At 37.8% G+C, this 14605-nt stretch overlaps 1 protein-coding gene across 4 annotated transcripts in view; it reads right to left on the bottom strand.

Annotated features, from left to right (window-relative positions):
* WRN (WRN RecQ like helicase) overlaps window positions 1–14605 on the bottom strand; it is a 117826-nt gene that overhangs the window by 86287 nt on the left and 16934 nt on the right. For 3 of the 4 annotated variants that reach the window (XM_055416564.2, XM_055416565.2, XM_055416567.2), the window contains exons 2-7: window positions 11361–11462; window positions 10599–10711; window positions 7663–7808; window positions 7010–7158; window positions 6098–6247; window positions 3283–3352 (exon numbers count right to left, since the gene is read on the bottom strand). In XM_055416564.2, coding sequence (XP_055272539.2) covers window positions 3283–3352; window positions 6098–6247; window positions 7010–7158; window positions 7663–7808; window positions 10599–10711; window positions 11361–11450 — 718 coding nt within the window. In that variant the 5' untranslated portion in view covers window positions 11451–11462. Of the gene's footprint in view, window positions 1–4; window positions 133–3282; window positions 3353–6097; window positions 6248–7009; window positions 7159–7662; window positions 7809–10598; window positions 10712–11360; window positions 11463–14605 lie in introns of those variants that run through there. The other variant, XM_055416569.2, reaches the window with a different exon arrangement.

Raw genomic sequence — 14605 nt, forward strand, 5'->3', positions numbered from 1 at the left:
TCACCGTCCCTCACAGCTTTGCTCTCTTCCCCTCACGCCTTCCACGTTCTCCAGGCATCCATGTGGCTCATTCCATCACTCAGACAAACAAAGTGAAGAGGTCTGGTCTGTCTGCTTCAGTGTAAGTGGTACAGTGCCTGATGCCTAATAAACCCCCAACAAACCTGTTATATGAATAAATGAATAAATAGTCCCTTTCTGAACCAAGCTTCTTAACCGAAAAAAAAAAAAAAAAAAGTTGTTTACGCGTGCTTTCTCACTTTCCTTAGATCTCAGGCCTCTAGTCACACTACTGCGATCTCCACCCACGTTATTCCACTACTCCATTCTGGCTCCGGTTATGGGACCTTCACGGTACCCAAGCCTGCGACCCTTTTTTGTGTCCCAATGACCACTCTCCCCTCGATACAGTCTTCTGTCACCCAGTCTACCAAAGTGGCTGTCATAAAAGGTTACCAACGACTGCCACATTGCCAAACCGAAGAACTAATTCTAAGTCCTCAGTTTCTCAAACTCGCAAGAAAATGTAAACAGTGGATAATGCCCTCCTCTGTAACACATGTCCTTTACTTGGCCTGCCGCACATCCACCTCCTCATCTCCCTCCATGCCCACGGCATGGTCTAGGGTCCCCTTCCCACGCAAACACGGAATACTGAGAGCTCCTTGAGACTCAGCCCCAGTTCTTTACCTGGAACTCCTAATTCTTTAACTCCAATCGTCCTCTGAGTTAACAGGCTGTATATCTAACAGCCTACTGCCCATGACCTCCACTTTGCTATCTTGCAGGCTTCCTTCCATTAATGTGTCTAAAATCAACTGTACAACTCCTTGACCCCAAATCTGGCTCCTTCTCCTCAATGTTTCTCATCCCTGCTGCTTACACAGACAACACAGGACTGATCCATGCACGTGGCTCACACCGTCACATTAAATCCTGTTGATTCTACTGCTCTGTTAAATGTACTTTGCATTATCCACGTCTCTCCCTTCACAATACAACCAGCCAAGCCAGGTCACCATCACCTTTCACTTGGATTATGGGCACATCACCCTAACAGGTCTCACACAGAGACCCCTGCCCTCCAGAAGCAATATTCTGCTCAACAGCCCAAGTTCTAATTATTTAATGTAACACATGTCATTTTTGTTTAAAACTCTCAACAGCTCTTAGGAGGAAATGTAAGCCCCTGCCTCTCCTCCATCCCTTACCCTGTCATGTTCAACAGCTGACTATACCAAAATGCTTTCAATTGCCTATGGACACCTCGTCCTTCTGAAACAGGGCATCTTGCCATTGCCTGTGCCTTTGACACTCTTCCTCTACTCTTGCGCCAGCTAACTCCTGCTCATATTTAAGATCTTGCCATTGACATCACTTTTTCCAGAAAATATTCTCTAATACCTCCAAATATTCACTGGGTCCCTCTAAATGCTAGCCATAACACCTTTTCCCCCCACATCATAAGCCTCCTCTTCCTACAGTGCCCTTTTTTTTGTTGTTCACCTATATCCCCCATAAAGCTGTAGGTTTCCCTCCTCAGGAGACAGATCATGCCTGTCTTGTTCACTGCTGGCTCTCCATTTACACTGGGCTGAATAATATTATGTTCTAATCTTCTTTTATTTTTTAGTAAAAGAAAAAAACACAAACATAATAAAAACCAGAAGTTCTGAAAATATCCTTTGAAAATATCATCTATAAATACATCTATATGTGAGAAAGGTGAGGCTGACACTGCTGGTTTAGTAACAAGACAGGAAGAAGAGAAGGAGGGAGGGAGGGAGGAAGAAAGGAATGGTAATGTTAGTTACAATTCACTGGAATCCTAGTCAAGTTATTTCCCTTCAGATGTCACAATACACTTAAACAAATAACATAACAGAGAATAAAAGTAAGGGTCAAAGAATGCAATATTGCAATGACAGGTATCAGGACTTCCATAAAAACTTATAAAACATATGCTACTTTACTTGAGAAATATCTTACAGTCCTCAGAAGCATTTTCATCAGAGACAAAATAGCAAGTGTAACCCACAAGCCATCTTGTAAACCACAAAATCAGAAAATAATGAATCCCTCTGTTGAATTCTGAGTTAAATAAGCTCTCATATATTGTTCTGTATACCAGCTTCAAAAACAAATCATCTGCCTCAGTTATCAAGGTAATTTCCAGCCACCATACAATTGCCAACAGAGAGCCAGCAGGCACTCAACAGATGTGGCCTTCCAACGAGAGAAAGTATAAGAAATCTTCCTTAATGTGTAAAGGAGGGCTACCCACAGAGGCTATGGATTCCTTCTCAATAACAGCTATAAAGGATATTATATAATTTTTTATAAGAAGATCATGCCATATTTTTTAAAATTTGGCAAAATCACCTTATTTAACTAACACCTTAACAAACACGATTATTTAAAATCTCTAAAAGGAAGCTACAAGAATAACAACTATACAGAGACCAGTATGGGTGCTTAGTATATCATGAGTTCAACAGCCACTCTATGAAACAGGTATTATGCCATCACTCACTGCCCAAACACAGGAAACAAGTAAATTCCAGGTCACGTGGCTGAGATTCCACCACTGGCCTATGTGACACCATAAGCAGATCTGCCATCACTGACCTAGCAAGAGATCTGAGAGCTGAACTTGAAAGCTGCAAGTGGCCATTCTTTTAGCAGAAAAACAGCAGAATTATCGCATCCTGGGGAAAATTTAGAAATTTAAACCAGGGCACTCTGCGCTCAGTCACTCAGTCATGTCTGATTCTTTGTGACCCCATAGACTGTAGCCCACCAGACTCATCTGTCCATGGAATTTTCCAGGCAAGAATATTGGAGTGTGTTGCCATTTCCTTCTTCCATTGCCTTCTCTCGAAGGCATCTTCTCGACCAAGGGATCGAAACCCTATCTCCTGCATTGGGAAGCAGATCTTTACCAACTGTGCCACCCACAGAGCCCAAATATTTATAAAAGATGTATAATCTCCAAGCTAAGAGGCAGCTGTTTGTATCACTGATGTTCTCCAAGCTACAAAAGTCAACTCTAGAAGCCCAGTGAACAGCAATGCTACAAACGATAAGTAGTAAGTCCTGCTCTGACACAGTAACATGCTTGAAACCCTAGGCTTTGGCCAAGTAGACCTCATCCTAATCCTCAGACAACCAACACACTGTAATAATGCTAAATACACATGTGTGAAAATTTGTGTTTTTGGAGCTTAACCTCACAAATAAGCAAATTCAAATTTTATCTTTTACTTTCAGACCATAACATACCTTTACTCTTGACAAATATTTGCACAGGATCACTCAAATTTGCTAATTTTTGATAAATGATGAAACCAGCCTGTTAAAAAACAGAAAGGTGAAAACAGTATGCTAAAATCACCAAAATAAAATTCGATGCCTCACTGTTACAAAAATTAAAAACAATGATTCCCAAAGCACACAAGAAGCTGAATTCAACCCTTTAAGTTAAACAAAGATCTAACTGTCTTCATTTATTCCCACACCCATTATGAGAATGGAGAAAGTGGTACACCTTTAAAATAAAAATTTTCTCATTTATCATCCAATATTATGAGCAAGTACCAAAATCAAATGCCTTATAAATGGAATCTAACAAAATATAATCAGGTAAGAGAAAACTGTACAACACAGATATCCATTTGCCATCATCTCATTATTAGCTGTTAGTCAGTGGATATTCAGTCCTCCAGCTAGCTACTGTAAATAGGAACAATCAAGTCATACAGATTTCTCATGACTAAAAAATGCTATGGAACTTGGATTAGTTCTCAACAAGTTTTCTATTTTAAACAAAACATAAAGGAAAATTATCTTTTTATTTCCCCACACAGATGAATTTTCTTCTGGTTATAAATAAAAGCAGCTCCCATGTCTAAAAATAGATGCAAAGAAAAGAAACAAGATACTAATCTACAAATAAAAGTATAAGCTGGGGGAAAAAGGTCTATTAGGACATAAAATAAGACTTTTGGGGAAAAAAAAGAGTGCTATATATATACATATGTATATATAGTTAGATAGATGGATAAGCCCTAATTTCACTGTGTACAAATAGGCAACTATAAAAATCATCTGACTAACAGCAGTGGAGAGCTAATTGTGGAGCCAATTTTCTAAATTTTTACCGCATTTTAAATATAAATGTAAGAAATAAGGCCAGTTTCGATACAGAAACTGCATTGTAGTTATTTTTATTCTGAAGTGGCTTATAATCAAATACATCATCAACACCATTTGTGCTTGTTCAGGCTGAGCTTACTGTCCTCTCATGTTTTCAAAGAACTCATTTTTTTTCACATAAAAATTGGACATTATTTTTGCTTCATGATGATAAAAATAACTAGCATTACAATCTGTTGATACTTGCTAATTAATATTTAGAATTAACAGTTTCACTAAATTTCTACCTAAGCATTTTTAATGCCCAACTGACTTAAAACATTTTAGTTTACACAATAAAAATTTTATAAAGTAATTTATTATAAAGTTTAAAAAACAGACTGTAGTCTAAAGATCTTAGGAGGGGGATGGGATGAATTGGAAGATTCAGACTGACATATATCCAGTATTGATTTATTGTTGCTCAGTCACTAAGTTGTGTTTGACTGTTTGCGACCCCATAGACTACAGCATGCCAGGCTTCCCTATCTTCCAGAGTTTGCTGAAACTCATGTCCGTTGAGTCGGTGATGCCATCCAACCATCTTGTCCTCTGTCATCCCCTTCTCCTCCTACCCTCAATCTTTCCCAGCATCAGGGCCTTTTCCAGCAAGTCGGCTGTTTGCATCAGGTTGCCAAAGTACTGTAGCTTCAGCTTCATCGTCAGTCCTTCCAATAAATATTCAGGATTGATTTCCTTTAGGACTGACTGGGTTCATCTCCTCACTAACAAAGTGACTCTCAACAGTCTTCTCCAGCACCATAGTTCAAAAGCATCAATTCTTCAGTGTTCAGCCTTCTTTATGGTCCAACTCTCACATCTATACATGACTATTTTGTAAAAACCATAGCTTTGACTACATGAACCTTTGTTGGCCAAGTGATATCTCTGCTTTTTAATACACTTTCTAGGTTCGTCATAGCTTTTCTTCCACAGAGCACGCATCTTTTAATTTCATGGTTCAGTTCAGTTCAGTCACTCAGTCAGGTCCGACTCTTTGCGACCCCATGAATCACAGCACGCCAGGCCTCCCTGTCCATCACCAGCTCCCAGAGTTCATCCAAACTCATGTCCATCAAGTCGGTGATGCCATCCAGCCATCTCATCCTCTGTCGTCCCCTTCTCCTCCCACCCCCAATCCCTCCCAGCATCAGAGTCTTTTCCAGTGAGTCAGCTCTTCACATGAGGTGGCCAAAGTATTGGAGTTTCAGCTTTAGCATCAGTCCTTCCAATGAACACCCAGGATTGATCTCCTTTAGAATGGACTGGATGGATCTGCTTGCAGTCCAACGGACTCTCAGGTCTTCTCCAGCACACAGTTCAAAAGCATCAATTCTTCGGCGATCAGCTTTCTTCACAGTCCAACTCTCACATCCATACATGACCACGGGAAAAACCATAGCCTTGACTAGACGGACCTTTGTTGGCCAAGTAATGTCTCTGCTTTTTAATATGCTATCTAGGTTGTTCATTACTTTCCTCCCAAGGAGTAAGCGTCTTTTAATTTCATGGCTGCAATCAGCATCCACAGTGATTCTGGAGCCCAAAAAAAATAAAGTCTGACACTGTTTCCACTGTTTCTCCATCTATTTCCCATGAAGTGATGGGACCAAATGCCATTATCTTAGTTTTCTGAATGTTGAGCTTTAAGCCAACTTTTTCACTCTCCTCTTGGTTTCATGATTACTATGTATAAAACAGACGACTAATGAGAGCCTACTGTATAGCACAGGAAACTCTACTCAATGCTGTGATGACCTAAATGGGAGGGAAATTCAAAAAAGAGGGGATATATGTATATGTGTGGCTGATTCATTTGCTGTACAGTGGAAACTAACACAACACTGTAAAACAACTATACTCTAATAAAAATTAATTTTTGAAAAAGATCTTTGGTACATACATAGGCATCAGTGGCTGCATACAGCTTCTGGTCCTCAGTGAGGGGAAACCTACTCCAGTTGCTACAGCGGATAGACCGGTCTTTCAGAAGCTGTTTACCAAAGAGGTATTTAACCAAACCAGTGAGGCTCCAGGTCTCTATACATTTCAGCTAAAAATAATGGAAAAATCAACTCAGCAAAAGTTATTTCTTTCCTTTTATTTTTACATATTTCTAACCAATACCAAATGACCATGTCACACGTAAAGTTGAAAATGTTACATCAAAATATAAGGCAGAGATAGTCCTTGGTAGATTTCCAGTCACTAGAAACCTCATTTGCAGTCTACCTTACAAGAATGTAATTCTATCATTTCCTCAATGTAGGTATTAAAATTCTTGGACTGTCTAAGCATCATTCACAGACAAAAGTTGAATAGGTTGGTGATTTTCCTATTTCTCAGCCAAATGAACACTTGGCTAACGTGAGAATGTAACTTAAATGACTACATTAATAAAATATGTGAAATATGGGCCATGGAAATGATGGTCAAACTTTCACTAAGAGGATCACACCACAAGAGCTGCATTATGTTAGTGTCAAAAAAAAAAAAAAAACGGGGGATACTGATATAGATGGGTTAAAGAGAGAAACTTTAAATATAATAATTAAATTCACAAATATATAAAACAAAGTGAAACAGTACTAAATATGGGAGAGGGTGCTTGCTTAAAGAAACTATTCGCTAAGGCAACTGATTAGAACTGAAAGTTTTCATTATGAGACATGCATTAGGGACTTCTTTTTTTATAAAAACATTATGTAGCTTAAAATATTCTCTCAAGAAAAAATCTAACACTCAGAAGGGACATTCTGTAAAACACAAATTTATGTTGTTTTTATTCTGAAAATAATATATGTATTGTGTCTACCTTTTCATTGGCAACATCTGTCAGCTCCACAATACTCTTCAATTTGATATCAAAGTCACGTAGAAGTTTCCACTGATCTTGTTCAATTCCCACACCTGCCTTTTTAACTGCTTCATTTTCAAGCAGTATTTTTAGTCCCTGAGGGAAAACTATAATTTTTTATATTAATATTTATATACTAATATATAATATTTATTTCCATAGGTTCCATCAAACATGACAGATTTATGTTCTACTTCATACACATTCTATGCTTACATTTAAATTTGTGTTTAAGTTTAAATTCAGAAACCAACACTTACCTTGAGTGTTTTTGAGAGCTTTTTTTTTCACCTAACGCAAAAAGTCCTGACTGATAAATGACAAGAAAAACAACTAATTTAAATGCTAATAACTATATTATCACTAACATTTAGCCCCCCTACCCTTCAGTTCTCTACCCTGTGAAACAGGAATAACGTCATGCACTGACAGATATGACATGAAAATTAAATAAAACAGGGATGTGAGTGAATACTTAAAATATAAATACTTAAATATAAGGTGAGGAGAGAGGCACCTGTTAATTCAAGAGCTTAATTTCACGTGGACAAAGTTGACATATTACAATTTATCTACCATATAATAATGAAACAAATACAACAGATACCAACCTGACATAGAAGAAATATGAAACAAGTAACACTTGCTCTCTGACACACACAACTGAATGAGTGCCACTCTGCCCAGTTTCCCTTTCTTGTACACTGGAGGCCACTCGATGTCAAATCCTACCACATCTCCATCAGAGAGACTCATGCTAAAGGGGGGGAAATAGCATAAATTATTTAATTAAAATTTTAATTTCTGCATCACTGAAGACATCATTCAACATGTTGAAAGACAAGCCACAGACTGTAGAGGATATCGTAATACATACAACTGATAATGAATAGTCAGAAAATATTGGGTTAGCCAAACAGTTCATTCTGGTTTTTCCACAAGATACTACAGAAAAATCCAAATGAACTTTTTCACCAACCCAATACTAAAAAATTCCTTGAAAAGTCAATACAAAAAGGATAAATAATCCAGTTTAAAAAAAAGGAGGGAAATATGAACAGGTAATTCCCCAAAGGAGGGTTTCCCAGGTGGTGCAGTGGAAAAGAATCTGACTGCCAATGCAGGAAACGCAAGAGATGGGGGTTCAGTCCCTGGATGGGGAAGATCATCCCCTGGAGTAGCAAACAGCAACCCACTCCACTATTCTTGCCTGGAAAATCCCATAGACAGAGAAGCCTGGTGGGCTACTGTCCATGGGGTCAGACACGACTGACCAACTGAGCACACGATTCCCCAAAGGAAATCCAAACGGCCAATAAATTCAAATATACATATGAAGACACAAAATCTCCTCTCAAGTCGGAGAAATGTAAATTGAACCTTTACAATTTCACATCTATCTGACTAACAAAAATTAAAGCTCCACAATACTGAATGCTGATAAAGAAAACTACCAGTGGGACCACTCACATACTGGCCAATTTTTTAACTGATAATCCTCTTGGAAAAAACTCTGACGGTATCTAGTTAAACCACAAGTATGAACTATATGAACTGACAAGATTTTCTCATAAATATATGAAACTTATACGTGCATAATTAGAAATGTTTAAGAATGTTCACTGCAATACTATTCCGACTAGCAAAAATGTTAACACTACATTTCCATCAACAAGAGAGTGAATAAATTATGATATGCTGAGACAATGTAATACTATATAAAAGTTAAAATAGAACTTCACATACCAAACCAAAAAGAAAAATTCACAAGAATATAAAGTGTTGAGTGAAAAAGACAAGTGGAAGAATACACAGAGTTTGATAGCATTGTTTTTAAAGTTTCTTAATGGGCAAAGAAATAGTATATGATATTGAGGGGGACACAAAATTATGAAAATTATAGAAAATATGTGAGGGAATACTAAACACTGAACTCATGATAGAAGGTAGCTCAGAGGACTGCAGAAGAGAATCAGAAAGAGCATACACGAGGCTTCAGGTGTATTTTACTGTTTTGTCTTCATAAAGATTTGAAGAAAAGGAAGATTAAGGTTTGACAAAGCTAGTGGAAGGACTATGGGTGCGTGTTAAATTATTGCTTATATTTGCCTGCTTCACAGTTTTTAAAAGTGAAAACCTATTTCATAAATTTTAAAAAACTCAACCTCTGTCTTGGGCTAAGATGAAATAACGCTGATCAGTCATAACTTTCCTCCATGAACAAATAGAGAAGACTGAACAAAACGTGTAAACAAGAGTTTCCAGACACTGGACAACAGGCGCTACAGGACTATGCTCTCTGAGGGGAGGAAATCAAGTCTAAGCCCAAATGCTGCCCCAGATTTCCACCTGGAACATTCTAGACAGCAGAACAGGGAGGAGAGTCCAAAGCAGGGCACGGAATTGGGAGGACAGAGTTCAGAGCCAGAGAGGGGAAGCAGCTGGAAGGTGTGGGCAGAGTCCTGGGGAGGAGGGAGCTAGGCAGGAAAAGACACGCAAGCACAGAACGAAACTACGAGGCTGGACAAAGACAAACCAGGGAGCTGAAATCTGGACAACTCCTACGGCTTCCACAGAGGTAAGAGGCATTAAGTTCTGCAAAGCTGGAGTAGAGAGATCCATTTTGATCACCTGGGGCAGTCAGCAAAGATTCCAGAAAAGTCACACCCATTACAGACTAAATCATGCCCAGAATAAAGGCTACTGACATCTGGCCTAAAAACGTTAAAAATAAGCCTCAAAGTGTAAAACTGGTTTTCAGGTGACTTTACTGCCCAACACAGCAAAGCTCCTTTCTTTGAAGGAAGAAAACGAAATCTAACATTCAACCAGGTAAGATCATAACATCTAATCAAAAATTGTCAGGCATGAAAAAAGAAACAGGAAAACATGACTTATAAGCAGGATAACAGTCATTTAATAGAAAAATAATTAGTATAATGGAATTAACAGAAGAGTACATTAACACAGCTATTATAAATATGCTGAATATGTTCAAAGATTTAAAAGAAAACATGAATATCAGTTCAGTTCAGTTCCTCAGTTGTGTTCAACTCTTTGCGACCCCATGGACTGCAGCTAATTTGACAATTTAAAAAATATTAATAATCATTTTTAAAATTCTTTTAAAGGATCATTTGCTATAATTGTTGCTAATTAAATGCAACAGAGACAGTCACAGTCACTATTCAATATTACAATGTTGGCATTTTTAATGAAATAGAAAGGGACGTTTTAGAGGTTGAATAACTTTTGCATGTTTTTCCTAAACTGGTGTGTTCAATAATTCTATATATAATATCTTAAGTATTGAAAAGATTAAAAATTAGCTAAAGTAATACAAAGGTTTATGAATGAACAAACAGGGACATTATATATTTAATTCAGAAATTTTAAGTTTTTATTTAAAAAGTAGAATTAGTGATATTTTACATGTATAATTATGTACTAAACACACCTCCACTACAAAACTCAGTACACTTACAATACTAAGGCTTATAGTCTAAGGGTCCAAATTCAAATGAAAGTTGGAAATTTAAACCTTTACCTAATATCTTCTGAGAGCAAAGAACAATCATTAGCTTCATAACTGTACACAATGGACCCAGTGAATTCTAAGAAGGGCAGGTGATCTTCCAAAACACTCTTCTGAACAGATGCCTTGAGTTAAACAAAATTCCAAAAAGGCACAAATAAAAGTCACATTAAATAATAAATGTTCATTGAAATAATAAAATTCACTGAAATACAGCAAATTATAGCTCTAAATTTTATCAACTAAAGCTTTATAGACTAATGAGTCACACGGACAATTTAACAAATGTGAAGCTATCAATTGTAAAATTATTTTTCTAACAAATTTACTTGCAAACTTCTACCCTATTTTCATAAAAGCATTTATTTTGTTAATGCTTTTCTGCAATTAGATTAGTATTCTAGATGCAATAATGTTGCCTTAAAATGCTGAAGACAGGTTGGTGAAGCTTAAATTTATCAAGACTTAAAATTCACTTGACCATAAAAAAATTCACCAAAATAAATACTGTCTAAATTATAATCTGAATTCGAACAAATTGGCAAGGCTAGCCATGTGAACTAAATAAAAAGGAAAAACAGAATAAGAATTCATATACTGTAAACCCAATGAAAATTTAATCCCACTCATCCATTCAATGACTAGATTCTGGTTCATTCACAACAACTCTAAAAGTAAATAATCGCTTGAAGTTTATAAGTGAGGATGAACTCAGTTTACAGTCAAATATGCATTAAATTTTCCATCTGGAAGAATTACTGATGAACTGCATACCTTTTTTTCTTCTACCGTATAGCCCTTCTGCATAGACATCCATTCAGGAAGTTTCCGCTGCTGTCCTCTTTCCAACGTTTGTTCACTCATCTTTAAAAGGTCCTAGTGTAAAATCCAAAGAACAATTATTCTGTGAATAAATCCAGTCTTCTAAGAAAACCCACAGACAGACCAATCAACATGAGGGAAGAGCCAAACATACATATTTAAAGTAAGCTACGGCATCTGGGCCCAAACATAGTATGTAAGAGTCAGAATCACAAAAAAGAAACAACATGCTAGCTCTAAAAGCCATTCATTTAGTATTTCCTCTTTTTAAAATAAGTGAGGCAGTTTAATATAGAGTTCTAAACTCTAAGCTTCTAGCTGTTTCAAAATTCTATTATTCTCTGACTTTGATCTCTTCAAAAAATAATCATTATCTCATTCACAATGAGCATCTCTGGGTATATAAATTTCTATAAATTTTTGATAACTTTAATTTTCTTATCATATTTCCTAAGATCTAAGTAAACTCATGAAACTGTTAAATTGTTCACAAATCTACCTGAAAAGACAGAAAAGCTTTTCTATATTAAGGGTTTTTATTACACTCCTGGCCTATCAAGTGAACTACTCTCTCTAGTTTCGTTGGGAGTACTTTTTAAAAATCTGTTACAAACTTTGAGGGTTCTCCTCAAAGTAAACTGCACTTCAAGAATGGTTACAGAAATACAAAGACTAGGAACACTGTGACATACTCTGTTAAAGGTAAAACAGAGCCATCTCCTCATGTCACTTTACACAATAAACTGAAGTGGCCTTAAGTTCTTAATAAAACTCTTCAAACCCCAACCTTAGTTCCTGACTTCTCAAATTTCTAGTAAACGCACAGCAGATTTTAATATATACCTGAAGATTCTTATGATGAAACATGATATCAACATGAAATAATCAAAGCAACTATTTATGATTATGGGTTAGCCTGTCATCCCTATTGATCTTATAAACACTGAAGAAATTAAACAGCATCCAGCAAGTATCCATTAAGTTCTCATTTTCCCAAGCATAAACCCCCAAAACTGATAACACTAATGATGTATGAAAGAAAAATTTTAAAGATTACTTTGGCAAACAAATCTGTCATACAGAACAAACTCACTCTTATACCTTGAGAAGGAAACAGTTAACAGTAGTAGAAGGTAACTCACTCTATTGAGGAAGTGGGAATGAAAGACCTCAACCACTGAGCTACTAGGGCTCACCTATCAATGGTATCTCAGTTCAGTTCAGTTCAGTTCAGTCGCTCAGTCGAGTCCGACTCTCCGCGACCCCATGAATCACAGCACGCCAGGCCTCCCTGTCCATCACCAACTCCCGGAGTACACTCAAACTCATGTCCACAGAGTCGGTGATGCCATCCAGCCATCTCATTCTCCGTCGTCCCCTTCTCCTCCCGCCCCCAACCTTTCCCAGCATCAGAGTCTTTTCCAGTGAGTCAGCTCGTCTCATGAGGTGGCCAAAGTATTGGAGTTTCAGCTTTAGCATCAGTCCCTCCAATGAACATCCAGGATTGATCTCCTTTAGAATGGACTGGTTGGATCTCCTTGCAGTATAAGGGACTCTCAAGAGTCTTCTCCAACACCACAGTTCAAAAGCATCGATTCTTCGGCGATCAGCTTTCTTCACAGTCCAACTCTCACATCCATACATGACCACGGGAAAAACCATTGCCTTGACTAGACGGTATCTACTAGCCAAAAAATACCAAAGAGCATCTATCTGGAAAATGTTGTTAGCCAGATATAACTAACCTATCTAGATTGCTTATCATAAATAAGCTTGGAATGATGGATTTATTAATTTATGTCTGGAGAATGGGAGGTAGTCAGCAAGCTGTAAAATTAATATAAAACAGAGGAATTCCAAAATGAAGACAACTTCCTTTGTGCAATTTTTTTTTAACTGCTCAAAACTATTCTGCTAATCCAAAACCATAACATGTACTAATGCAGAAGAAAAGGACATTTTTGGAATCTATGTGTGAGAGTTTGGGGTTCCTCCAAAACACAAAAAGAAAATAGTATTTCATCTGCACTTTGTGCTTGCCTATACTCTTTGAATCATTAGCGAAGTCTGATATTGGGGAAGATCTATGATTCAGTCAATCAGAACTAACAACTCGAATGTTAGCACTACCACCTGCACTATATGTCATAAGATAAAATAAATGCTAGATGAAACACAAGCTGGAATCAAGATTTCCAGGAGAAATATCAATAACCTCAGATATGCAGATGATACCACCCTTATGGCAGAGAGTGAAGAAGAAATAAAAAGCCTCTTGATGAAAGTGAAAAAGGAGACTGAAAAGCTGGCTTAAAACTCAACATTTAGAAAACTAAGATCATGGCATCCGGTCCCATCACTTCATGGCAATAGATGGGAAAACAATGGAAACAGTGACAGACTATTTTTTGGAGCTCCAAAAATCACTACAGATGGTGACTGCAGCCATGAAATTAAGATGCTTGCTCCTTGGAAGAAAAGCTATGACCAAGCTGCTGCTGCTAAGTCACTTCAGTCATGTCCGACTCTGTGCAACCCCATAGACGGCAGCCCACCAGGCTCCACCGTCCCTGGGATTCTCCAAGCAAGAATACTGGAGTGGGTTGCCATTTCCTTCTCCAATGCATGAAAGTGAAAAGGGAAAGTGAAGTCGCTCAGTCATGTCCGACTCTCAGCAACCCCATGGAATGCAGCCCACCAGGCTCCTCCATCCATGGGATTTTCCAGGCAAGAGTACCGGAGTGGGGTGCCATTGCCTTCTCTGATGACCAAGCTAGACAGCATATTCAAAACCAGAGACATTACTTTGCCATCAAACGTCCGTCAAGTCAAAGCTATGGTTTCTCCAGTGGTCATGTATGGGTGTGAGAGTTGGACTATAAAGAAAGTTCAGCACCGAAGAATTGATGCTTTTGAACTGTGGTGTTGGAGAAGACTCTTGAGAGTCCTTTGGACTGTAAGGAGTTCCAACCAGTCAATCCTAAAGGAAATCAGTCCTGAATATTTATTAGAAGGACTGATGATGAAGCTGAAGCTCCAATACTTTGGCCACCTGAAGTGAAGAACTGACTCATTTGAAAGACCCTGATGCTAGAAAAGACTGAAGGCGGGAGAAGAAGGGGACGACAGAGAATGAGATGGTTGGATGGCATCACCGACTCAACAGACATGAGTTTGAGTAAACTCTGGGAGTTGGT

Source organism: Moschus berezovskii, chromosome 26 (assembly GCF_049115385.1).
Source record: "Moschus berezovskii isolate FMDL1 chromosome 26, NW_MosBer_1.0, whole genome shotgun sequence".
NCBI classification, from domain to species: Eukaryota; Metazoa; Chordata; class Mammalia; order Artiodactyla; family Moschidae; genus Moschus; species Moschus berezovskii.